Below are 25,810 nucleotides of genomic sequence, written 5' to 3'. Positions count from 1 at the left end.
ACTTTTTCCTGCTTTCCTAGTAGGAAGGATTAGAAATGTTTCCACTTGGTCAGTTTAAGCCAGGATTCAGTCACCACAGGTGCACAATCTGAAATGTCTGATTCAGCCTTGTCTTTCTCTAAGACAGCTAAAGGCCAAATGCTGGGTCAACTTGATGGGGAGCTGAATACCAGAGAGATTAGTGTTTGTGTTTCTCCTAGAGATGAATGTGAAAACTCTGAGATTTTTAGTGGCTGTCACTGATCTGTTGACACTTACCTGGAATTAAAGCTATCCCTGGAGTTTCACACAGAAAAACCCCAACTTTTTACAATCTTTCTGTGCTCTCCTACTTGTACCCACCCTGGTATGTTACAATCTGCCTCTCTGGCTTCTGAACTTTTTAGTTATAACTTCAGATCATTTTGGTCAGGAGGTTCTAGAAACTCATTAAATAGTGTTATAATTGCACATACAGAATGAAGGAAAACAAATACAACCTTAATTTTCTGAGTCCATTAGCCAGCTCCCTTGATTCATTTATCTGGAGGATTGAGAATGCCAGTTAATTTCATTTCCACAGTTACATTTTCCAAAATCATCGAAAGACTAATCAAAAGCTTGTAGCTAATATTTGCGGCTTGTTTGGTTTTCTCCTGTTGTTTGAACTGCTTCCAATATGTCTTGCCAGTGACATTTCTAACTGAGCAGAATAAATACCAAAACTATAGAGAAATAATTTTACTGAAGAAAGCAGTAAAAGCGTTGCCCTGTAAATACAAAGTTTCTCAAAGCCACTGACGTCCTTCTTTAACTTCCACAGCAAGGAAATGACAGAGCCAGAATAATTAGTTTACAGAATAGATGCAATATATGTAATTCCAGTATTCTTCCACAGTTTGAAAGACAGATTTACTTACATTTTTCATCAATATTTTGCTATGAAATATTGGGTGGAGGAGAAAATCAAATCCTCTTGCACTGTCTGCTTAAGATATTGTTATTGGAAATTTTATTTGTGAGACCGCACTGCATGACCCTGAATTTAGGCTCTGTTACTTGCCCTGGGGTGTTACTTGCCCTCTTTTATTTATGATAAAAGAGGATCTCTTCCCGCAAAGTATTTGGAATCTAAACAAGGTAGAATGATCATTCTTCTTATATAGATTAAATACTGAGAAACAGAGCAATTCAAAGCATATCTTCAATTCAGCAAGCTGCCTTCAAAAGAGTAGGCAGTGAAGTGATATCACTGCAGCAATCTGCATGTGTGCTAATTAGTCTGGATGGATGCTGCAATTTCATATTTATATTGCATCTGAGGTGCTAGCTAGTGTATTAACCACTTTAGAGCATTATGCATTGCAGGGTGATTTAGGATCTTGCAGTCAATGTTGGAATTGTGGTTAACCTCACTACCATTTTTTAATTTCCTTCTCCATGCTGCATGAAAAATATTACAAACTCATACATCAGTTTAGGGGAAGGGATCTTTGGAGGCCATATGGTCCAATTTCTTTCTTGGAACAGGACTGACATCAGCTTGTTCCGGTTCCTTAAGGCTTTGTTTGATAACTCATCTTGTGAAGATTCTTTTATCTATATATAGTCAGAATTTCCCTTGCTATGACTTGTGTCCATTGCTTCTTGTCCTTTTCTTGGGTATCTCTGAGCAAAGTGTGACACCATCCTCTCCACCACCTGTCAGGTAGCTGTAGACAGAAACTGAGATCCTTCTTCTCTCTGTCTTCTGCAGGCTGAACAAACACAGCTCCCACCTTCTCTCCATGCTCTCCAACCACTAACAACATTGGAATGGTTGGGCGTGCTCCAGTTTGTCCTTGTACTGGGGAGAGAAGTCTAAGAGACCATGAGTCTGTCTAAACTCACATGGGTTTGGAAGTGTTAAATTGCATTAATCTCTTCTGGAAGCAAGCTCCATTATTAAGATCCTGGTCTTGTGGAATTTTTGTCTCCTTTCCAGAACACAAGCTACCAATTTCTTGACTCTAGTAGCTGATGGCATATATCCTCATGAGCTGGAGTCTTCCCTCTGCATACCTGAGGTTACCTCACCTGGTCTTGTAAAAGGCTTTGAAGATCAAGTCTAAGACCTTTGTAATGACTCACATAAAAGTGTTGTGAGAGAGAAAATGTGAATGTCTGAGTTGGCAAGAGTTTGGTGAGAGAAGTGGTGGCTTTCAAGGCAGTTTTATTGCTACTGAAAAAATCCAGCTGCAGTTTTGCACCCAGAGCTACAGCTGCAAGAGGAATCAATACAGAAGTGGATAAGAGGAAGATGAGGATTTGGAATAATTGCTTCAGGAGGAAAGTTTATTCTGTTGTGGGGCATTTGGAACAAATATCAATGGGGAGGACTGTGCTGCAGACCTGTGGTAACCAGCAGTGATGAGAAGTGAAACAGGCACGTGGAGATTTTTGGATTTAATCAGTTAATCACATGGCTGTCACTATGGGTGTGCTGTCAGACTTACCCTAAGCATGTGCTTTGAGAGGAATCACGGATTCTGGCTGACTCTCTTTTGTCCTGTGCATCATGCTCTTGATGCACAGGAACATTCGCAGTGACATGACCTGCTGAGCTCTGCAGGCTGCTGTTTATTTTGGGTAGGATTTTTTCCAGTGAGGTGCTGGTTTTGCATGACCTGTACACTTTGGGATTAAAATTACTTGGTTGCACATAGTGGTTCACTGAATGGAAAGGTCAGTATTGGTAACACATTTTTAGTTTGTTTTCACTGTTCATATCACACTGGTTGGATTTCCAAGTAACACTGGTCCTTTATCCATGGATGCTGGTGAGGGAAATGTGTATTGTTGGGGGCGTTTTGTGGCCTCCATGAATTTTTACATTTGCAGAATTTATGCTTTCCATTTATGGGCAATTTAGTGCTTTGCCTTCCAGGGGTGTTCTTTGTGTGCATATGGAATCTATTACACATGATTTGCAGATCCTTTGTAGATTTTAAAAACAATGAAGTATGGGATTTCACAATATAGAAACTATGAACTAAGTTAAAACACCCTAAAAAATTTGAAAACTGTCTTGCTAAAAGTGGAATAAATATTTTGCATAAATATTTTGTAAACAGTGCTGGCTGTAGGGGTTTTTAACTAAAGAAAATGGGATGGATATTCATCTGCTCAACTTTGAGGTTTTGGGTTTTTCTCATAATGACTGTGGCAAATTGTCCTCTTTGTGACCACTGAGTAATCTTAGACGTTGGAGTCATGTGGCTCCATCAAAACATTTGGAATGAGTGTTAAGAGAACCCCACACTTTTCCAGCCCGGTCTTTCTGGTGCCAGGATAGAAAATCAGGCTGTGGGAAGATCTTGTCGTAAACTGTTCAGGAACATAAGCTCTCCAGAGCTTTGGAGAGAGAGACTGCTGGACTTTGCCCTTGATACAGATACACTGGATCCCAAAGGTGCTGGAGGTGGACGACATGCAATGACTTTCAAAGAGCATTCTTAATACACTAATCTGGTCTGCTTTGATAATCTGGTTTTAGCCATTTCCTTAGTCATGAACTTTCCCTCTTAGTCTCTTTGTCCTTTCTGTTTCCACTCCAGTTCCCTGCCTGTTTTAAACCACTTTTTCTTGTATTTCAGAGCCTTTCCTGAAGATGTGGGCATTCCTTGTTTCAGCCTACTCTTCCAACATCTTCATGTGCTGTAGACATGTTAACACCTATTTAAGGATCTCAATGCCTCCAGTGAATACTGTGAGGGAAAAAATAACATTATTTTTGGTTCAATATCTGTGGTGTCAAAGATTTTTTAACATATTCATCCAACAACTTTTATATGCTCTCTACAGATCCTTATTTTCTGTCTTGGAAATTGGCCTTTCCTTTCTTTCCATAGTCTTGGGAATATGAGTGTGGGGGATCTAATTAGCTTATGCCTAAAAGAAGTCTCATTTAGAGTCTCACCATTGGGCAAGAGGCCATGGGATAGGATAATTGTAGATACAGCATGTTCGACTTAACAGCTTGGTCCCTCCTAATCCCATTTTGTGGCTTCCAAATTTTGCTGTTGGTGGTCTTTGCTTTTTTATTATGATTGTCAGTCTGCCTGAGGATTCTGTGGTCTGCCTTTAAGGCCTGTTACTTGTGATGACACTTGAGGGAGATATTGTGTGATCCTGTCTGAACTATGTCTATTATGTGATTAGGTCCAATCTCCTGTCACAAGACACAACTCAAGAACAGCTACTCTCCCACCATGGAGAGATGTGTGGCCTGATCAAAGGAAACATGTAATTGTAAAAGCTAAAGTGAACCCAGCAATGAATCATTTGCTTTTGTTCATTGGATTTATGCCTTCTGATGCTCTGATCATCTGAGAAGACACAGACATCTACCTGGAGCCTGGATGAAAGCAGTCCTTTCTTGTAAAGTCAAGAGAGTGAATAGGACACCATGTACCTAGAATTTCCCTTTATAACTCCCCTTATGCACTCAGCTCTTCTTGTGCTGTCCTTTTTGCTCTGTAATGACTCAGAGGCACCTCTGGAATTAGCAATGTTCATGTGTTCTTAATGCTTCTGTGCCACTCGCCTCCTACCTGGCATTTTCCTATTTCTCAAATGCATTTTTAGTACCTTTCTACTGATCAGAAATCAAATGACACAGCGAGACTGGCAGTGGAAAATAATCCCTTTTCAGAATTTCCACTGTTACAGACCTCTGATAAACTGCAGTAAGTGCCTGCTTATTCTATACATGCTACCTACAGATGCAGAATTCACTGGAATAGGAAGCAGGTGAAAGGAATCCATGTTCAGCCCTCATTACTGCTTCTGAACTGCTTCTGAACTCATGTGAGCTCATGATTTTCCTCACTTGCCCATTTTTGGGGAACTTCAGGCAGCCAGCCGTGGTATTTCAGGCATTTCCACAAGGAAAGACAGATACAGTCGAGCACCCAGGTGAAGGAACAGTCTGATGAGAGTAATGTGAAAAGCTGTGTGGAGATGGTCAGTGGAGCTCAGAGCATGCATGCAAGGGCCACATTATCACAGTTACAAACCAGCACAGTAATTCCTCAGTGCAGTCATCCTGACAACTGTCCCTATAGAGGAAGATCTTTTTTCCTGAAGAGAACCCAGTTTGTAACAGATAAAAATCTTGAAAAAGCAATGTCAGAGAAGTGCAGGTTGGAATTAGATGGATACAGACAGCTCTTTCAGCTGAAAAACTGTTGATGTTGTGGTTCCATTTTTAACTCAGAAAACACAGAACTGCAAACAGAACTATTCCTTTAGAGGCAGTGGAAACTCCTGAGATTCAAATACACTGTAAGTGCATGAGGAAATAGTCTATTTCAGGTGCACTCCCCAGAAGAAGTTGTAGCAAGGTTGAATATGTAATCTCACATCATGGGAACATCATACATAAATAGATTTTCCTATTTAAAACATGGATATGAACAAGAACTTCGAAACTGTTTTGCACTGAAACTCAAGGTCACTGCCAGCCTGCTGGAGACCAGCCGCTGCTGCTGCTGTGCGGGGTCACCTGCGGTGGGTACCACTGCCCTGATGCTGCCGTTCACCAGCAGAATCGGGGGGGACATTCCCTTCAGCGCGCACACGTAATGTGCGAGCACGGATGCCTTCCTCCATGGCTCTTTGTGACGGGAAATGCCGACCCTCCACTCGCACTCAGCGAGTGTCTGGATGGTCAGAAGCGCGGCGTTCGGTTTCCCTGTCTGCCCGGCGCGCCGGCAGCAGCACCCCCCGGTACCCCCCGCTCCCGCACACGCCCCGAGCCCTCCGCCGCTCGAACTCCGCACGGGCACGGGCACAGGGGGAGCAAACATCGGCGAGACCCGCGGAGGAGCGCTCTGCCGGGCACCATCGCTAAAGCGAGCCCTGCCCGAGGGATGGCAGCAGCATCCTCCGCACGGCCGTGGGGCGGGGGAGCGATGCCGGTGGGGTATCCCCCCGCCGCAAGGCTCCCCCCGTCCCCGCGGCCCCCGGGCGCTCGGAGCGGGGGCGGGCGGACCCCTCCCCTCCCCTCCCCGTCCTCCCCGCCCCTGCCCCGCATTGGCTGCGGGCGCTGACGGGCAGCCGGGGCGGCCCCTGCCCGCGGCCGCCCAGGGGCACTGCCCGCACTGGGGGTCCGGCCGCGCCGGGGAGCGGGGCTGAGTCGAGCCGGTGCCGCCATGGGGGTGGAGATCGAGACCATCTCTCCGGGAGACGGTACGAGGCCGTGCGGGGAGCAGCCCTGCAGCGCGGGGCCGGGGCACCCGGTCCGGCCGGGCACCCGGGGGCTGCGGGAGCGAGGGAGCCGCGTCCCCGCCGGCGGCAGAGCGGGAGCGGGGAGGCGGGAGGGAGGCACGGCCGCCCCCGCAGCCCCGCGGGCACGAACCCGCGGTGCGGGAGAGGCGGAGCGCGGCCAGGCGGCCGCCCGGGGTCGCGGCGGCGGCGGGGGCGGCGAGCGGGCCGGGGCTTCTGTGGCATCCGCTGACAGCTGCACGGCCCCAGCGCGGGGTCAGCGCCGGCGCCCGGCGGGGAGCCCAAACTTTCCCCGGTGGCGAGCCTGGCCTCGCCGGGCTACCGAGCGTTCGTGCCAGCATCCCCCGGCAAGGCATCGCCGCCTCCCGGTCCAGCGTGGGATGCTGGCGAGGGCTGATGTGCAGCCCGGGTGGCAGTCACCTCTCCTTGGCGCACGATTGGCTTTCGAGAGCCGATTCGCAGTGTTCTACTCTCCCTTGGCATTATAATTCCGTAAGGTGTTGGTGTTTTTGGGGTTTTTTTTTCAAGAGAATGTAATTTCTAGCATACATATGTCGCTATATAATAGGCCAGACTCATCATTGGCTGATATACAACCATAAATAATTTGTTCAAGTTGATTGCAGATTAAGTTTCTTGGCCCAGTATCTTTCCTTTCTTTGTATATGCTTTTAAATTGGCTTCTCCCTCTGTGCTGTTTAGCTCTAGAGATCGAATTCTTCTCTTGGTTGCACAGATGTAAAAAAAGAATACTTATACCCACATAAGTAGTGGTGCTGAGTTGGGAGTAGGAAGGAGGCTGGAACTACCTCACAGTAGTATTTTCTATCTATTAAATAGATCAAGGCTGTCATTGTAAGTAATATGTGATTCCAAATAAGGCTATATGGATTAGTTCTCTTGGTTGCAAGTCTTAATCAAAATCAGCTGACTTTAAACACTGTCCTAAGCCACAGTGAGTCAGTGGTCTTGCGAATCTCTGCTTTTAATTTGGCTTTGATATAAAATTATGTAGCTTCATTGGCTTTGCTGGTGGTAAACTCACACAGCAGAGTGTGTGTCCATAAGGTCTGAAACTGCTTTTCTCAGATCTCTGTATAATAGTGGATAATAGTGGAATAATACCTGTTTTACTAGAGGTAGGATTCATCTCACATAACTTCTCTCAGGTTAGCTGGCTAGTCTAAAGCAGTCTTCTGGGTTTTCTCTGTGGCCATCTCCAGAAAATAATTTGTCTTGTCTTTCTGTGGATAGGCTGGCTTTCTCTCAAAGCACTGCTAATTCTTTGCTGTCAATACAGGAAGCCCTGGAGACTGGCATACGATAGTTGCCTGTGGTTTAAATGGCTGTGAATTTAAAAGAGATGAATTCCACTTTAGCATACCATGGTGACCTTACCAGATACCTACTGTACTGCATGTTGTGCAAGGTGCAGCTAGGGATATTCCAGCCAGCCAAGCCAATGAACAAGGCTGTTCAGGTGGTGCTTGGAAGCACCACTTTCTCAATTTTTGTGTTGTAAATCTGGGTTCATCATATTAGCCTGCCCTCTGCCATGTACTGCTCATGTGGTTTTGGCATGTAAACCCCAAGGCCATAGCTTGTGTGTTACCTGCTGGTTTATACCCTGTGAAGTGCCCTGTAATGTAGGACTTGTTATCATGTTAATTCTGACCAAAGAGCCAGAACGCCAGCTCAGAGATGAGCCTCAGTTTCATAGAATCATAGAATGGTTTGGTTGGAAGGGACTTTAGAGATCGTCTTGTTCCAACCTCCCTGCCATGGGCAGGGACACGTTCCACTAGACCAGGTTGCTCCAAGCCCCATCAAGCCCAACGTGGAATATTTCAAGGGATGGGGCATCCACAGCTTTTGTGGGCAACCTAACTCAATCCCCAGTATTTAGCTTTCTGTAAAGGATGTTCCTTAATAATTAACCTCATTGACACTTTTAATTTCTTCTGAACCCGGGCACTCCCCGGCCAACCTTGAGAAATCATGGTTAGCATCTTTAATACACCACTGGCATCTAATTGAGCCTTGAGAGTCATCCCTTAGCTTGCAGTACCTAGAACAGGTAAAATGGAAATGGTAATTTCATTTTGTGTCAAGCAAATAATTTAAGCTTTTTTTTCCTTTCAGTATGAGCATTTTAGGAGGAGCTACCAGGCTCTTAAAATAACTCAGTGTACTACTGCTTTACTGTTGCCTGATGCTACAAAATTAAACTGCTTTTGTCTGTGAAAATTTCTGTAAAACCCATCCCTGCTAATTAAAGATGCCCTCACAGAGCTGTCTTTCTTGAGTGGAAGGCATTAGAGATGTGAATACAAATGGATTTTCACACAATGTCAGGCTGAGACTTTATTTGAAAAATTACAGCAAAAACATTCTGAGAATTATTAAAAGTTATAATCCATGGAGTTCTGACTGTCCTTTTGCACTTACAGAATGTAAATGCATATGTAATGCACACATATATAGGGAGAGTTATCTAAAAAAATTACTGCTTGGTCTAAGAGCTAAACAGCAGCCAAACTGGGACCCTTTACCCTAAACCATCCCATTCCAGTCTTGCATATTAGTGATTTGGTAACACATAGTCATAAGGTTGGAAGAGACTTCTAAGATCATCAAGTCCAACTGTCAACCCAGCCCCACCACCATGTTCACCATTACACCGTGTTCACCATTAAACACGTGCCATATGCATGTGTTTTCTCAACACTTGAAAGGATTGTGACTCCACCACTTGCCTGGGCAGTCAGTGTTTTACATCCCAATGCCTTACAAGCTTTTCTGTGAAGAAATGTTTCCTAATATCCAATCTAAATCTAACCCAGTGCAACTTGAGGCCATTTCCCCTCACTTTTATCCTCCACTTGTAGTCTGGGAGAAGAGACTGATCCCCGCTTCACTACAACCTCCTGTCAGGGAGTTGTAGAGGGCAATAAGGTCCCCCCTGAGCCTCCTTTTCTCCAGACCAAACACCCCCAGCTCCCTCAGCTGCTCCTTGTAAGACTTGTGCTCCAAGTTGTATGAGGAGCCACTTATGCCTAGAGCTGTCATGTGGATGTCTCGGGTATCCTAATGTAAGCAAATTGCTAATACCAGACCTCAGTTCAGCATTTTCCTCTTAAAAGATAAACTTGCCTAGCCAGGTCAATCAGAGAAAAGAAAAGATTAACCTTTTATAATTTTAACAGGACGGACATTTCCAAAGAAGGGTCAGACGTGTGTGGTGCACTACACAGGTAAGGCATGTTCTGGATGTTCTTCAATACCAACTGCTTCACCTCAAGAGTCATTTCCCATTTCAGATATCTGTTGTATTTTTTGTTTTGTTCTGTCACTCATAATCCATTGCATAATGTTTGGGTGGGTTTCTTGCCTATTTTACTTCTAGCTGAGCTGTTCATGCTACAGTAGCTAGATGTGCCTGCTGGCAGATTTGCCATGGGTAGTGTTCAATGGTGGGAGCTTTGCAGAAGAAGCTGCAGACCTGATTCATTAAGCCATTTTATTAGCTAATGAAATTGAGCATGAAACAGTCAAAATGCTAGGTTCATATTTTTATAGCCTCTTGTCTTGACACAGACAATTAATGATTGTGTATATCTTAAAAGCATGTGTCCATGTATTGGCAGTAAAATTCATTCCAGATTGAAGAGATCAATACCAGGTCTGTTTAAACACCTCCTTTATGGACTTGTGTTAATCTTAAGTGGTGAGCTGGTTAATGGAGCTGCTTATGCTGAAGAAGAAAATGTTCTTTAAATCAGTATATGGTGTTATGCTTTGTATGTGGTTATGTCAGTTGTCAAAGGGATGCAAAAATCTCTGTAGTCTGAGTCTCCAACTGGGAAGTTCACTTCAGCAGCTGCCATTTTATGAGATATTTTCCTTAAGAAACCAACATGCATTATGTAGGGATTGAAGCTTCTGATTGGGGCCTAGATAGTGAAGTAGTGTTTTCCTCTAGTGTTCAGGATGACAAGAAAGTTCTCTCTGGTAACTGTTGCTTTCCTTCAGCTTTGTATTTGATTCTTACAACTGGTGCAAGATGGGAACATTTTCCAATAAATATGACTAATGAAGTAAACTTGTTTGTATTTTCAATAAACCTTTTATATAATTTCAATAATACCACCATTCAGAAGGTTATATGGGAGTTAGTGCACTGGATTGGGGTGGAGGTTGTCTGGGTTTAAGCTCCCATTTATAATTTATATATTCAAAGTATTTTGATCTAATGACGATTTCTAGTTTGACTTAGAGGATGTTAAATGGATCTCTCATTCCAGTCTCAGCTCTTACAGACATTTCTTTGTAACTTAGATATGAAAATAGATGTTTTGAAATTATTTTTGTGAAGATGCTGAAGATGTTTCTCTTCCTGTCCAAACTTCAAAAGGTTTTATGAAATAAAATTGTCACCTCCCACCCCTAGTTAGTTCAAGATAAATTTAAATGTCAGAAATTAAATAGGCAAAAAAATTTGAGCCTGGTGGCTCCCACAAAGCACATTTTTTCTGGATAACTTCAGAGAGATGAATGGTAAATGTGAAAAGATAACAAGATGCTGCATACTGCTGTTGATATTAGATTGTGTCTTAGATGAGGCTGTTGTAACCTGGCTTTGACATAAAAGACTTTATAAAAACTCATTAAATCAATCTGTAGTGTAAACTGTGCTTTCTCCATATATCTTGCTGCTGGTACTGTGCAACCTCTCTTACCTTCCCAGATTAGAACAGATATCAGGGGAAACTCATCACCTCAGTTCCACTGCTGGTGCCAGCAGTCTTTGGTGATGATGTTTTTAAGTTAAGCCCATGGTTAGTGGATAAAGTGTTTCCTTCCAGTGATCTGTAAAGCATGTGGGTAAGATGACATGTCAGTGTTGAGTTTTAGTTTTATCTGGATCCAGTACAATTTCTTTTTGTGCTGATGAGACTCCGAATGTGCCTGGCAATTATCTTGGAATGATCTCTGTCTTATTTATTCAATATGCTTAATACTTATCCTCATCACACTCCTCTGAGTGCTGCTTTAGGAATTGTATAGCTAAGTTAGAGGGAAGTCTGCAGAGAAATGCAGAACCTCTGCCTTGGCACCTAAAATGGGAGCTAGGAAAAACTATGACACTTAGATCCAGAAATGCTGCATTTCAGGGCTGCTTAATATTGTACAGCATGTATAACTCTCAAGTGATCTCCATCTTCAGGCAGTGTGACACTCTGAGGCTGGGCACAGATACCTGTGAGGAGGTGTTGTGTTATGGGAGGTGGGGGAACCATGCACTGACTGACTCCATCAGGATCCAGAGATTGTTTGGATCCCCAGAGAAGCCTGACCTCACTGGAGTGCTTGGAGCACAGCTCTGAATCCAAGATCAAGCAGAGCAGAGAGCGAAAAGCACGGCCTGTGGGAGCCCACTTGGTGTGTAATAACTGAACAGTTGTTTCAGACATGGCAAACCTATCCCCAACTGGCTCTTGCAATAGAAGAGGGTCATAACTCTGCCTGCCACATCCTGAACTGCAACCATTACATTCCTGGGGAGAAGAGAGCTGAAATTTCCCACTCTTTCCAGTTTAATTTGGACACTGAGCAGTGAAGAGTGCAGAAGCCATGGGCAAGGAAAGGAGCAGGCAAGAGGGTGAGTATTTGTTTCAGGCACTCATGCAGGGATATGGAAGGAGTTGTAGTGCAATCCCTGTCTTTGGGAATTAATTCAATACCTTTTTGTTAATCCTAAGATTTTCCCATGTGGTGGTGCCAGCTGGGCACGCCATGTAACTTCTTGCAGTGGCCCATCTGCTCTCACACCAACACACACTGTGGTGATACAGCTCCTCAGCACAAGCATGGTTGGTCCTGGTTTCTTGTGCATGCATAGAAGAAACATTGCCTGCCCACTAATTATTTCTGTCTCAGAGGAGAGGAGAGGCTAAAATGGGTTCTCTTCTGCCAGAGCAAGTTATGAATCTTCAGGAGACTCCAGTGAGGAGTGGGCTGTGGACTCTGTAGTGTCTTATTTCCCCTCTTGCCTTTGCTCTCGTAGGCATGCATTTACCATGTGATGGGGAGTGACGGCAGAGAGTGTGGACAGGAAGGGACTGCTGTCACTGCAGGAGTAAAAGGCCCACAGCAACCTCCATTTTGTAGGAATAAGCTGTCTGTATGACTTGTCCTGGTGGTCCATGCAGGAAAAGTCCAGAGAGGACCAAAGGCTGGGACACCAGATGTTTGGCAGAGCTTTAGAGCTCTGTCTGCTTGTCCTCCAGGATTTTATGCTTCATCACCAAGGTAGAGATTCAGCAGGGTAGTTTCTAGTCTGACAACCCTACATGTTCTGGAGGAGTGGGAAGTGAGAACTGGAATCTCCTCAAGATGAAGAACTGTGATTGAGTTTTACACTTCTGCTGTCAGCACTCCAGCTATTAGGCTGTTACATGTGGCAGCTTTTCCTCTTTCTCTCCTTGATCAACTGGATGCATAATCTCAGGGTACAGCGTGGTGTGATTCCCAAGAGCATTGTGGTGCCTTAAGGAACAGACCTCAGTTCCAGTGGCAGCAGGAGTTAAGGTGCAACCTCACTAGGGAGCAATTTAGAAAGGACCTCTTTGTTTAAGGAGATTGTTTTTAATTATTTTTTTTCCCTTAGGAGTAATTCTCTGCTGCTTTACAAGTAGAGCAGGATTTTTGGATTACCCTTCAGAAGTACCTAATTGCCCTTTCATAACACGCCTTAGTGCCTAACTTTGGTCCTGTAAATCACCTGCTAATTTTTCAGCTTTGCACAGCCTGATTTAAGTACACAAATAGATGTCCAGATAATTGTAGAAGATTAGATAGGGGGACTGTGATATAACATGAAACCAAGTCCCAGTCTTAGTATATGATGGAAAAATGTGGTCAGGTTCCTGTATGCTTATTTTTGTTAACAAATATAAAAAATATAATAATTTCTTCTCAGCATCCAACATCCACGTTGAGTCTCAAAAGTTACCTAACACAATATTGCTGTAATGGGATTAATAGATAAGGCAGAGCACTGGCACTGAAATGCATTTGCAGAAGCACTGGTTTATGTCATGTTTTTTGTCACAGATTTCCTGGAGCAAGCTTCTCGAAGCCTTTGGCAATCTGCTTACTCCTTCTGTTTTCCATCTGCAAAATGATAGTTGTACTTTGTCTGCCTCCTGTAGAGAGATTGCAGGCAGTTTGAGATATGAACAGCCTCCTTCTTCATGCCTGTTGTAATGGTGACCTAATCTTGATTGGGTCTTCAGGTTACATTGGACCACTGGCAGTAGTACAAGCAAACTAATTAATCCTGGAGTGCATAAAAGGAATTAAGGCATTTTCTGCATTTTTGATTCCTGCAATTTAAATTTGTTCACTCTGGCAATGGGAATTAGCAGTGTAGAATTTTCAAAGATTTATGAACACGATACAAAACGTGACTTTCAGTTAGAAATGCTCCTCAGCCTTCACTGAGGAGAGATATGCTCTGTCTGGAGACTGTGAGCTAAAACCTGCACTCCAGGAAGCTGAATCCCATTCCCAGCCCTCCTGCTGGATGATGATGTGCCTTCACGCCAGCTTTGTGTGTACTGAATCTGCTCATGATAATGAGAGGGCAGCTTTTTCCCCCAAGTTATTTGGAGTTGACATTCTCTTGTGTTGTCCCATGTAGCTTGTGGCAGAGCTGAATTCTTAACCTCTTCATCTTTCTCCTTGGCCACCTGTAAAACTGATTATAATACAATTACTTTTTTAAGGAACTGATGATAACCGGTGTTTCTAGTGTGCTGGAACTGACTTATTTGAGTGAGACTATAAAGCCACAGTAAATCATTAATTATTTATTAAACTGGACTTCTCTCACAACATTTTTCATAGACTTTTTAGGCTAGGACTATTGCCCCAAAATTGCACTAAATAGATTTCCAAGAGAGTAGAATACTTCAGTTGGAAATGATCTAAAATGATCATCTCTTCCAAATGCCTGACAACATCAGAGGTGAGCAGAAGTTAAGGGATGTTGTGAAGGTAATTGTCCCAATCCTCTCATACACTGACTGGTTTGGGGGATCCACCACTTCTCTGGTGGTGGGCCCCCCACTCAGTGAAGAAATGCTGCCTAATGTCCAGTCTGAACCTCCCCTGGAGTAGCCTGGAACCATTCCCACATGTCCTGGATCACAGGGGGAAGAGCCCAGCACCTCCCTCTCCGCTTCAACATTTATATACTGAGAAGTTGATTTTTTATTGTTTTTTTTTAATGCGTGAAGTGAAATTCCACATTGAAATAAATGAGTACTACTCCATTTACTGCAACTGAGCTGTACAATTTCCTTCTAGTTTAGGGAGCAGGGTTTTATTTAAAGCAGAACAAATGATTAATTGTTCTTTTTCTAGTGGTCTGAGGACAAATTCGTATCATCTTCTTTTCCCATATATTGCCAGAATTACTTTATATTGTTTCTTGAGCTTTGGCAGTGGTGGAGTGTTGAGAATTATGGTTATGTCTGTGAAGTTGAAAGCTCTTTATATAACAAAAGCATACTGCATAGATATAGATGAACAGTAATTCATAGAATATGCTTGATTTATCATGATTAAAAACACTATTTTCCATTTAACACAATAGAAATGTAATGCAATTCCCTTGAAATAATCCTTGCCAAAAAGATCTGCCTATTTTTCTTGGATCAAAATCAACTCAGCCTTAAGTGTACGTAGTAATAGCCTGAGATTTGTCTATAGTGACATACTCTTGAAAAGACTAAGGTAAATTCAGAGTAACTTTACAGAGTGTCATCTGTTTGTCTATGAGCGTGACTGGATGAACATCAGCCTTGTGCCAGCATTTGTGCCAGGTGAGTACAGGAGGATGTTATTTCTCTGGTCCCACTTCCAGAAACATCTGTACTACTTCTAGTTGGAGCTCTGCATGTGTAGCTGAGAGGAAAATTGAACTAAGTAAGGCATTTAATCAAAATTCTTTGTTTCCAGGAGGCTGTCTAGCTGGGTTTGGAAGAGGATAGTGAACACTGCAATTAGAACTATCATTAATAAGAATTGTATTGTAACAGACATTATAAATGAACCTTGATTTAAAGCCAGCTAAATCATGCTTACCTAGAAGGAATTTAATTCTTTAATCAAGCTGTTCCCAAGATACAATATAGCAGAGGAGTGTGATGTCTGTCCATCTTTTGGGGACTGCCAATTTTTTGTATTTTTTATTTAATGCCCTGGTTATGAAAGCTTTTTACTGCTGTGGAGATCTTGGTAGCAGGTAAGCACTTAGAAACATCTTTTTTCTTTGGTGGATCATAACTGCAAAAAGTAGTTTTAGTCCTCTGTGAGGAATGTGGTCTTTTGCTGCCCCTTAGAAACAATCTGCAAGTCTTAAACTCTGTCAGTAAAGAGATAAAAATTTTCATATTTGCTTATTTAATTACAGATTAGTTATCCCTGGAAGTATTTTAGCAGTGACTTTGGCCTGATAGTGATAATAGTGGTCAGAGTCGAGAAGCAAAAGTCCGAGCAGAAGAGATTTATCCTACACATTTTGCTGCCAGCTTAGTGACTGATGTCAGGTATATTACTTGCTCTTTGATTTTGTAAATTTGATGGAAAAAGGGACTGTGCCTCTCAAAATTGTCTCACAATTAATGTTTGCAAGTACAGTGGGACTCACTATAAGAGGCTATTGATGTGAAAAAGTGATTTGATGAACAAAAAGGTTCAGAGATTTGTAAGAGAAAAAGTAGCAGGTTCAGCAGCAGAAAGAGTTAAAACTGAGCATACCAGATTGTTGCCTGATGGAAAATTATCAGTGTAATAAACCGTAGCCCCAAGTTTCCCAGTTGCTCCTCCTTTGCTATGTTGCTGTGTATGGTGCCCATTGGTTTCACTGAAATCACTTGTGGTGTTAGGTGTTATTTAATGTGGATAAGTGAATCAGAAAAGGACCTTGAACTATGTCAACAGTGTTCTTACTGGCAACCTCAGCTGTGAAGTCTTGGTTTGACTAAGAATTAGAAGTTTCTCCCCTTAAGGGTGCTCCCCGTGGCACTGAGGTGTTGTTTGGACTGCTGCTGATATGCTTTGGGCAAAGAAAGGGAAGGCTTCAGGATTGCCTATGAACACTGTCTTATATTCATTTGGGTAGAAGACATGATGAGTTTCATTCTTGCAGAGTAAAGAAGATTATAAATAGATTTCTTCAAGATAGCATACACTAGCACTTTCTCCCCTGACAGAGACTTCTCTGTCAGCATGAGATGTGCTGAATGGTTTGGTGACTGCTAGCTTCAATTTTGGAACACTTGCTAACCTATACTGGATTTCCTTTCATGGTGGGATTGTAGCATCATTCTCTCTTCCTGTTGTGCACAGAAATGAAACTGCTAGTGAATAATTAAACTTCCTACTCCTACCTCACAAAAGCCTTGAGGAAGTGGATTTCAAGGTATTTTTAAAAAAAGTTTAAAAAAATCACAAAGCAGATTATCTAAAGTACCAGAGAACTAATAACCTCTGTTCAACAAGTTTTTGAAAGCTCAGAGCTTATCCAAAAAAGTGCCATCTTTTAGAAAATTAGATTGCTGTTTGTGCAAAATGAGGTATTTTTTTCTGAAACCTCTTTCCACTTATTTTCAGTGATTCCAGTGTGCCCTGCTTACAGCTCATACCTGTATTTAGGACTTAGACTTGAAAGATTTTCATCAATTCTTGATCATTAGAATTCCAGGTTCTTACAAGAATGACATCATTTTCTAGTAATTTACGCAGCCAAAAATCAAAGAATTGTTGAAAAAACTGTGCAATGAACAGTATTTGGTAGTGTAAAATGTACAAATAATGCTACATCAGCCAAAGAGAAGCTCTTATCAGCTGGCACCAGTGATAGGCTTGTCTCCCTTTATTGACAAAATAGAACTGACATCACTGTATTTACCTAATTAAGAAGTCTAAATGGAGAGCTTAGTTACCTTGGGTTACCTAAATAGTTGGATTGTGGATATGCCTCTGTTTCTATTGATTAGATAAAGAGCTTAATATGGTTCCTAGGTCAGGCAGCTCAGCTAGGCAGGGAGTGTGGAAGGGGGAAGATTTTCTTAATTGGACAGCACGTGGTGCCATCCACAGCAGGGATGTGTATAATCCCCCACAGGTGCATTACCTGAGCAGATGCTGTGCAGCCAGAGACCTCTGCAGGCTTGTGATCTCCAGCACTCTGTGTTGGTCCAAGTGCTGCAGGGATGTGTGTGGGAGATCCCTGGGGAGGGCATTGCCAAGGAGCTCACATGGTCCCCGTTTTTGGCTCTGGGAAGCAGCTGAGCCAGCGGCCTCGGAGGACGCGCGCTCTGCCGCGGGAAGCAGCAGCTTGGTGTTGGCAGGAGTTCTGCTGAGTCTTGCTGAACCAGGGCCAGAGGGTGGGGGGGTTTTATATTGAAAGCAGCATCTCTCAGTTGAGACATATTATTTAGCTTTACTAACTCAAGGGCATTGTAAATCTTTCTTAACTTTTTTTTTTCCACAAGACTGCTGGCTGCAGAAGTTTGTACTCCCTTGCACATCACTCAGTGTGAGGGATCTTAAATGTTGTAGCTGTGGTGTCATCAGGCAGAGCCAGAGGATCTTTGTAGTCAAGGCAGCAGGTTCATGTACTTAGGCAGTGTAGTCTTTTCTTTCCCATCCAACACCCTGGGACTTCTAAAACTCAGAGTTACAGCAGTGGTTGTGAGGTACATTTGATTTATAGATGCCCCTCTGTCTCGTATGATATCCCAAGCCTGGTTACTACTTCCAGATCTTTTTCACTTAATCCTGCATAGTTACTTGGTTCTTACTTGTCTCTTCCTGCTCTAATTCACTTCCCTTTGAATATTTAATGATGTGACAACTTTCAAAGTAGCAGCTTTGTGTTGAAATTTTTTACACTGTGTTGGAAAAAAACCAACCCAAACACAAACCAAGCAAGTTATTTGGAAATTACACTAAAATACTATATAGGGATTGCAGTTATGGGAACTTACACTTTTGTTCTGTGGATAAATTTCTGGTTTTGCTACAAGCAGGGATTTTCAAGAAGACAGGAGCACCTCATACTTTTGGAAGTGCAGTGTACCTCATACTTTTGGAAGTGCAGTCTAGCCATATCTAGAGTACATAAAAGAAAATAGAAGGTGGGTCCCACAGTGGACAAGTTCCTGAGGCATCATCATCAAGTGTTTCTATTTTCAGACTGGAACGTACAGTTTTCAGCCTGAAGAACTGAAGTAAATTATTTTATTGGTAAAAGCTGCAATTTTGGTGAAAAAGCCTTTCCCACAGATTTTGTTTTGAAGATTGAGGATCTGACTCTGAAATTCATAGGCTGCTGCCAACTCTGTATCGATATCATAGGATCATGGGTTGGAAGGGACCTTCAAGATCTCTACTTCCAACCCCCTGCCATGGACAGGGACACCTTTCACTCGACCAGGTTGCTCCAAGTTCCATCCAACCTGGCCTTGAACCCTTCCAGTGTGTGGGTGGGGCATCCACAGCTTCTCTGGGCAACCTCTGCCAGAGCCTCAACACCCTCACAGGGAAGAATTTCTTCCTTACATCTAGTCTAAACCTGCCCTCACTCACTATAAACTGTTGCCCTTCATCTTGTCACTACAGGCCTTGGTAAAACGTCTCGATCTTTTTAGTGTATTGAAACTTTAAGTATTTCATGTTTTGAAAATTTTAAGTATTGAAACTTACACAGTAAGGTCCCCTTGGAGCTTTTTCTTCTCCAGGCTGAACAACCCCAACTCTCTCAGCCTGTCTGCATAGGAGAGGTGCTCCAGCCCTCTTGACATTTGTCATGATCTCCTCAGATGTCCTCTGGATCCACTGTAACAGGCCCAATGTCTTTCCCGTGCAGAGGACTAAAGAGCTGGATGCAGTACTGTGTCCGGGTGAGGATCTCATGAGAGCAGAGTAGTGAGCAAATCACCTCCCTTGACCTGCTGGCCATACTTCTGATGCAGCTCAGGGTGTGGTTGGTTTCTGGGCTAAAAGCACACATTAACAGGTCGTGTCCAGCTGTTCATCCACTGGTGCCTCCAAATCCTTCTCTGTAGGCCTCCATTGGCCATTCATGGAGACAAACACTTTTCTGCAGTGTCATGCTGAAATACCTGACCTTGGCTTGTGCTTGAGGTCACTCTCTGACAGTGTCACTCCACTGAGAGCAGGAGCTGCTCCTCTGTCACTCTGCCTGGGTGACTAGCTCCCCACACCCTTGTGTCTCTCAGTGGCCAGCTGGCAACAGCTCTGGAAAACTATGGCTATGTCTGTCCCAGTCTGTCAGGGGAGATTTTGGAGAGCACAGACAGCTCCATTGACAGCTTTCAGTTTATTCTGTCCTTTGAATTTCTTCTGCCAACATTTGCAACTCATCTTCAGTGAAATAGACAGCAGGGACAGGTTCAGATGCTTGCTTAGGTCAGTGGGCAGTGCTCCTGCACAGCACAGCTGAGAGCTGTCATCTGACTGTGCCCATTTTGTCATGTCCTACCTTTTCCTGCCTGGAACTCAAGAGTCCTGACCTTTTATGTCTTAACACTAAGGACTTCCAGGGCCTGTAACTGCAAGAAGAGATGTCCAAAAGTCACTGGAACAGGGTGGAAATGCCTCACTACAAAATGATCCTTGCCTGTGCCGTTAAGACTTGTTCTTTGTGAAATCAGCTATAAAGCTCATCTCACTTTCAATATTTTTTGCAACCCATGGCTGAGAGCGTGGGAGTTTTAAATGCGTATGAGTCAAATGCAAATTTGGGGTTGATACAGTCATGAAGAACTGCCATCAGTAGTCCCCTGTGGACAACTTAGAAAGCTGAATCTGATCAAAGAGCTCCTCACTTCATTCATAAATTGCTTTGGAAAAGGAAAAGGGTTTTTTGTTTACTCCCCTTTAAAAGACAGGAACATTCAGAAGGGAAATGCTGTCCAGGGCACAAAGCGAGCCTCTAGAAAAGTTGAGGCTAAAAATTCATGGGCTTTTAAATTCCTTATCTACTATACTTACCTTTCCACTTAACTATTGCATTACCCACCTATATATATATATTATGTATAGGGTATACCAACTCTGTAGAAGAGCTGTTTATTTTTTTTCCTAGACCTAAAAAAAGTGTTTGAGAAAATAATTTGCGAACAAACTATTTAAATTAAGAAAATGGTGGAAAACCATTATGTACTTTAGTTATTATTAGGTTTCCTCTTTCTCTAGCCAGTCTTGATTTGATTGCTTATATAGGCATTGTAAACAGAATAAGGGCTCAGTCTTTCCCTGCTGTAAAGAATAGGGGACTTGATTGTAACGATTCACTGTATTTCAATAAAGTAACTAAAGCTTGCAATACATTGATTTCTTAAAACTGCAGAACCATTTTTGAAATGCTTTCCTAAGACTTGCTATCGTATCACATTCAAAGCTCCTCTTCAGATTCAAAAGTTTCTAAAGCATTTGGGAAAACAATAGGAAACAAAGTGGCCTGGACCTCAGAGAGCATGGAGCTATAAACACGGGGGCCAGAGGTGATGGAGAGCTGTGAAATTATTTGCCTTACAGCAAAAGAGCAATAAAATCTTGGGCTGGGATTTTTCCCTGCAGGAGTGTGAAAAGAAACATTGACTGATTGCAAAGCACCTCCATACTGTAATGGAGTTACACAACCTGTAATCTTTCTATTATTCAGTCTGTCACTGTAGGACTGGCCCATTTGGAGGCTACAAAGCATTTAGATGCTGACAGCTGTATGAGGCTGTAAGGGACATAGTTGGCCATTGTGTTTATAGAGGGCAGTGAGATAAGAATAGCTCCCAGTCTTCAATGCCTGCCACATTCACTTGAGGTTTTGGACACCTCTGTACGTCTTGTGGACAAGTAGCTGTGTTGAAAAAGCTGGGGCCACTAGGGCAATACTTATCTTAGCTCTTCTTTTTCCCTTGAGAAACTGCTGTACAATACAGGCCAAGAGGGTGTCAGCTGATAAAAGTCAGACAAATGCTAAGTGTTCTCTGGTTTTGACGTCGAGGAGCCTGGCATCCGAGAGGAACCGGACACTGTCTGGCACACCATAGATCAATTAATGTCCCCAGTGTGCCCTTCCACTGCACCCTCCTCTTGGTCTCTTACTATGCATAGGACACCCTTCTTCTTCTTCTTGTAGTCTTTTTTCAACAAGTCAACAAGATGTAATACACTTCTAGAAGAATTTTCTAGCATGTTTGTTTAGTCACATGCAAGTTTGTGTTAGAGTGCTACTTGTTTTGCAGCTTCTTAAGCACATTCTAGCAGTACATTAAGCTGAGACTTGTTTTCAGATTGCTTCCTCAGAGGATGAAGCAGTGGAGATTTTCAGCACATCCAAAAGAACACGAGTCCAGCCCTGATGTGAAAATGTTTCTTACGTTGCAGCATAATTGCTTGTCAGAGTCACTGAAGGTGCTACAGTGTGATTAGATAGGGCTGAAAGAGGGGGTGCAGGGACATTCCCAGTTCTTTCCTCCTGCCTCTGCATCGCTCTGTCCTGGGTGTAGAAATGTCGCAGTGGCTGCACTATGAACTGGGCTGAAGATATGATGTGAAAGAAAAGTTGGGGAAGGAGGGAAGAAGTGGTTGTGAAGGACATCAGGACAACAGGATGGAAGTGCAGGGTGGTGGAAAGATCAACATCCACTCTTGTGACCTGGCACTGCAGCAGGCCTGAAGTTTTGCAGTGGTGTAGGGAGCCAAAGCACTTGGATGGTTGTGGAGAAGAGAAGAGAGAAGAGAAGAGAAGAGGAGAGAAGAGAAGAGAAGAGGAGAGAAGAGAAGAGAAGACTTGCCTGCGGGAACAAGAGGGAGTATTTATTTCTGCTTCCTTCTCATGTTTCTATCCTGTCCAGCTTCCCCGTAGTGCACAGTTTGGGGACCCTCCCATAGCAAACTCTCAATCTCTCCATTGCAATAATGTACTGGAACAAATTTATCTGGTTAGCATGGTCTGTATGTATAACACTGCTGTGAAGAGGACTTTCTAGTGGTGCTGTTATTTGTTTATACAAGTGATCTCAGAATAAATTTGACTTTTTTTTCCCCCCCAAGGAAAGACAAAAAATTTCCTTCTTGGTACTAAAGAACATTTTTGGTGCACAGTTATTTAGTGGTAGGTGGGCAGTCATTCCAGGGCTGAGATTGTGGTGCACAATGAGAGCATTTTACTTTGAATAGGAAGACAAGGGTCTATACATGGGGAAAGAATTATTGTTATACATATATTTACTAATACAGTGTGCATGACTTTTAAAGGAAATACTTTGCCCTTCTGCTGAGCATTTGCAAATTTCAAGCCTGTATAATTAGCTTCTTATCAGACAATGAATCACTATCACCAGCCAAGGTAACTTCTGAGCATAACCTGTATAAACCTGTCACTGAGCAGGATTCATCAGAACTACATTAGATCCTGATGAAGGTATCAACCTGAATGTCACAGGCACTACCCGGGTGAAGGATTTAAAGAACCCACCTTACACTGAGGCAGTGACAGTGCTGCACAAGATGATGGGGGTACTTTTTCCCCTGCAAAAGATTCGTGGGTCTTAGATTTAAAAGTGAAAAAATGGTTTTGCTGAACCTTCCTTTTACTGCTCCTTGTGAAGCAGCATTTGGCAATTAAGAAATGCTTCTCTTGGCCTAGCTGAGTGAGGGTAGATTTGATGACAGGCCCCTCACATGCAGAAGGTATTTAGGACTTTTTTACGGGGAGCAGCTACAAACCATGGATGCTTTTCTCCCTGCTGTTTGCCAGAGAGCTGGGGAAACAGCTTAGAAAAAAAAGTTAGCATACCATATATTTTTTAAACTGTGATGCATATCTTATACGACAGATCATGGTATTAGCTTAAATATGGGATCGACACTTATACATTTAAGATGGATTAGGGTGGATGTTTACAATTTGTTTTCCCATTTTCAGATGTGTTCAAGGAAGACATCTCTAATACAGGTGTATGTGTGCCATAGTATAAAGACAATATAAGTATGAAGACCTTAGATTATAATGTTAAAAAATTCAGGTCAAAATGAGTATGGGTTTTTAGTGTTCAAAACATTTTAAAATAAATTCTGACTTTTGTTTTGTGTCAGTATTACAGTTCTGAAATGTATTACGTTGTGTTGTACCTTGTTCAGCTGGTCTCTCTCATCTGTGTTTTTGGTGAGTAATAGTGACAAAATTCTGATTAAGGATGTCATTGAAATGGAATAGACTATTTCAGTTGGAAGGGACCTACAACTATCATCTGGCCCAACTGCCTGATCACTTCAGAGCTGGCCAAAAATTATGGGGTATTATTAAAGGCATTGTCCAAATGCCTTTTAAACACTGACAGGCAATTTTGGGGTCGATGGTAGAAAATCTTGTGAAGCTGCCTCTCAAGGAGTTGGTGTGTGGATAACTGGATAATGTTTACGGAGGATCATGAGGTTTTCCATATGGTCTTCAAGGAATTCATGGTACCCTGAATAAGAAACTTAAAAAGATTAAAAAAAACCCCATGCCAGTGGATCTAAAATTGGCTTATTCAATAGAGGACTTTCCAGTAGACCTTAAATGGGCTGGTGTCAGCCCCACTGTGATGTTTTTATCAGTGGAGGAAGATATCAAGGTGATAAAAATTAATAGACACATCCTAAATAAATGTTCTCACCCCATAGGTCATTGATTCACAGTAAGAGAGATCACTATGCAGTATTGTCACAAGTAAATAATTTGTTTCAGTTGCTATAAAACTGTTAACAAACTTGAAGGTGGAAGAGCAAATAGTGACTCCTGTGCTTACAGATAGGAACACTTTGTCATGTGAAGGAGTGACTTTGAAACAGACTTGGGGAGTGCTGGTTGGTTATCAACTGAACACATGCTCTGAGCTGCTCTTTGGTCAAAAACCTGACTGCAATCCATGAATATATAAACAGAAGCAGTGAGGAGAAGAGAGGAGGGCCACAGGTCTCACACAGATATTTCAAAAACAGTGTGCTCAGTTGTGTAGTCTACAGTGCTGGAAAGATACACGAGGGTGGTAGAAGTGCTGGGAGACCTTTCTGAATATAAAATGCCTAATTTATTCAGCAGAGGTTAAGGGATGGTTTGCTACTTACATGGGGAATAAAAAAATGATAGGACAATTGAATTTACCTGTTAGTTTACCAAGAGGCATAAAGATACCATAGCTGGAAAGTGAAATTTTTCAAGTTCACCTGAAAATAAGGAATACATGTGAACTCGCAATTCTGATTTATAAATGAACACCAATCAATAATGGTAACCACTTCATCTCCCTGAGAAATCTTTAAATTGGTTCTAATTCAAACACGAATTATTTAGTGAAAGTCCTGCAGTCTCCATTAAAGTAGGAAGTCAGAAGAAGAAATTGCAGGGATCACTTCTGGCATATAGGTGCATTAATTAGAGGTTTTATCATGTATTTTGGTAGCTTTGGTAGCATTCTTGTTCAATGGTCTTTTCCTTGTGTAGATAGTCCCAGAGACTTCACATCCTTCCTAGATTCATGGTTCTTAGGGCTGGGCTGGTAATTTGTCCAACTCCCTCCATAACAATATTTGAACTTGAAGTCATTTGCTTCCCTGGGTTTGATCATGCCAGTCACTTTTCTTCTTTTGCATTTCATTTTTTGTGTGTCCAGATCTTTGATACCTTTTCCTGTATATAAATGAATGACAGCTACAAAACAGTGTCAATCAAAATGTTACCTGCTTTTCCAGCTTCTGGGTGATGGTCAGGTAAATCTCAGAATGGGTCAGGCTGGAAGGCTGCAGTGGCTCATCTGGTTCAACTTCCCGCTCAAGCAGGGTCATCCCAGAGCACAGGGCACAGGATTGCATTCAGACATTTCTGGAATATCTCCAATGAGGGGGACTCCACAGGCTCCCTGGGCAATCTGTTCAGGGCTCAGTCATGGCACAGGAAAGAAATTCTTCCCCCTGTGCAGGTGAAACTTCCTATGCATCAAATTCTGCATTTTGCCTCTTGTCCTAATGCTTGGCAGCACCAAAATGGTGCCCTCCCATGGGTGGAATTCACTAACATCAGAGGATAGTCAGCATTTTGCACAAGATACTCCTTACTGTGAAGAATGAGCTGGTACAGCTCTGAACCACTTACATCCCCTTGCATTCTGATCACCAGCTTGCACTGGACATCCTTAGAACTGGTCACTTCTCAGAAAAGTAATTGAAATGTATTAAAGGGATATTAAAAAATGCTTGATCAATTATAGAATGTAAGATCATGTTTCAAAGTAATTTTCCATGCTTAGCCAGAGGACTTAATTATGTTTTTAGACCACTTTGGTTGATACAATTTTTATTAGATAGTACTTATTGTATATGAAAACCAAAATAGCTGCATTGAAACAGATGAGTGTCTGACTTCAAGGTATGTCTTTGATGTGGGGATTAAAGGGCAGAAACCTGGGAACAGACAGCTGTA

General features: G+C 42.6%; 1 protein-coding gene across 1 annotated transcript in view; it reads left to right on the top strand.

Annotated features, from left to right (window-relative positions):
• The first annotated feature begins 6,081 nt into the window (after nt 1-6,081).
• FKBP1B (FKBP prolyl isomerase 1B) overlaps nt 6,082-25,810 on the top strand; it is a 44,845-nt gene continuing 25,116 nt past the window's right edge. Inside the window, exons 1-2 of the mRNA XM_041421888.1 lie at nt 6,082-6,210; nt 9,453-9,500. Coding sequence (XP_041277822.1) covers nt 6,174-6,210; nt 9,453-9,500 — 85 coding nt within the window. The 5' untranslated portion in view covers nt 6,082-6,173. The remainder of the gene's footprint in view (nt 6,211-9,452; nt 9,501-25,810) is intronic.

This window comes from Onychostruthus taczanowskii, unplaced genomic scaffold (genome assembly GCF_017590055.1).
Source record: "Onychostruthus taczanowskii isolate IOZ18803 unplaced genomic scaffold, ASM1759005v1 scaffold11, whole genome shotgun sequence".
Taxonomy (NCBI): domain Eukaryota; kingdom Metazoa; phylum Chordata; class Aves; order Passeriformes; family Passeridae; genus Onychostruthus; species Onychostruthus taczanowskii.
The sequence above is the reverse complement of the archived record's forward strand: the minus strand, read 5'-3'. Positions and strand labels throughout refer to the sequence as shown.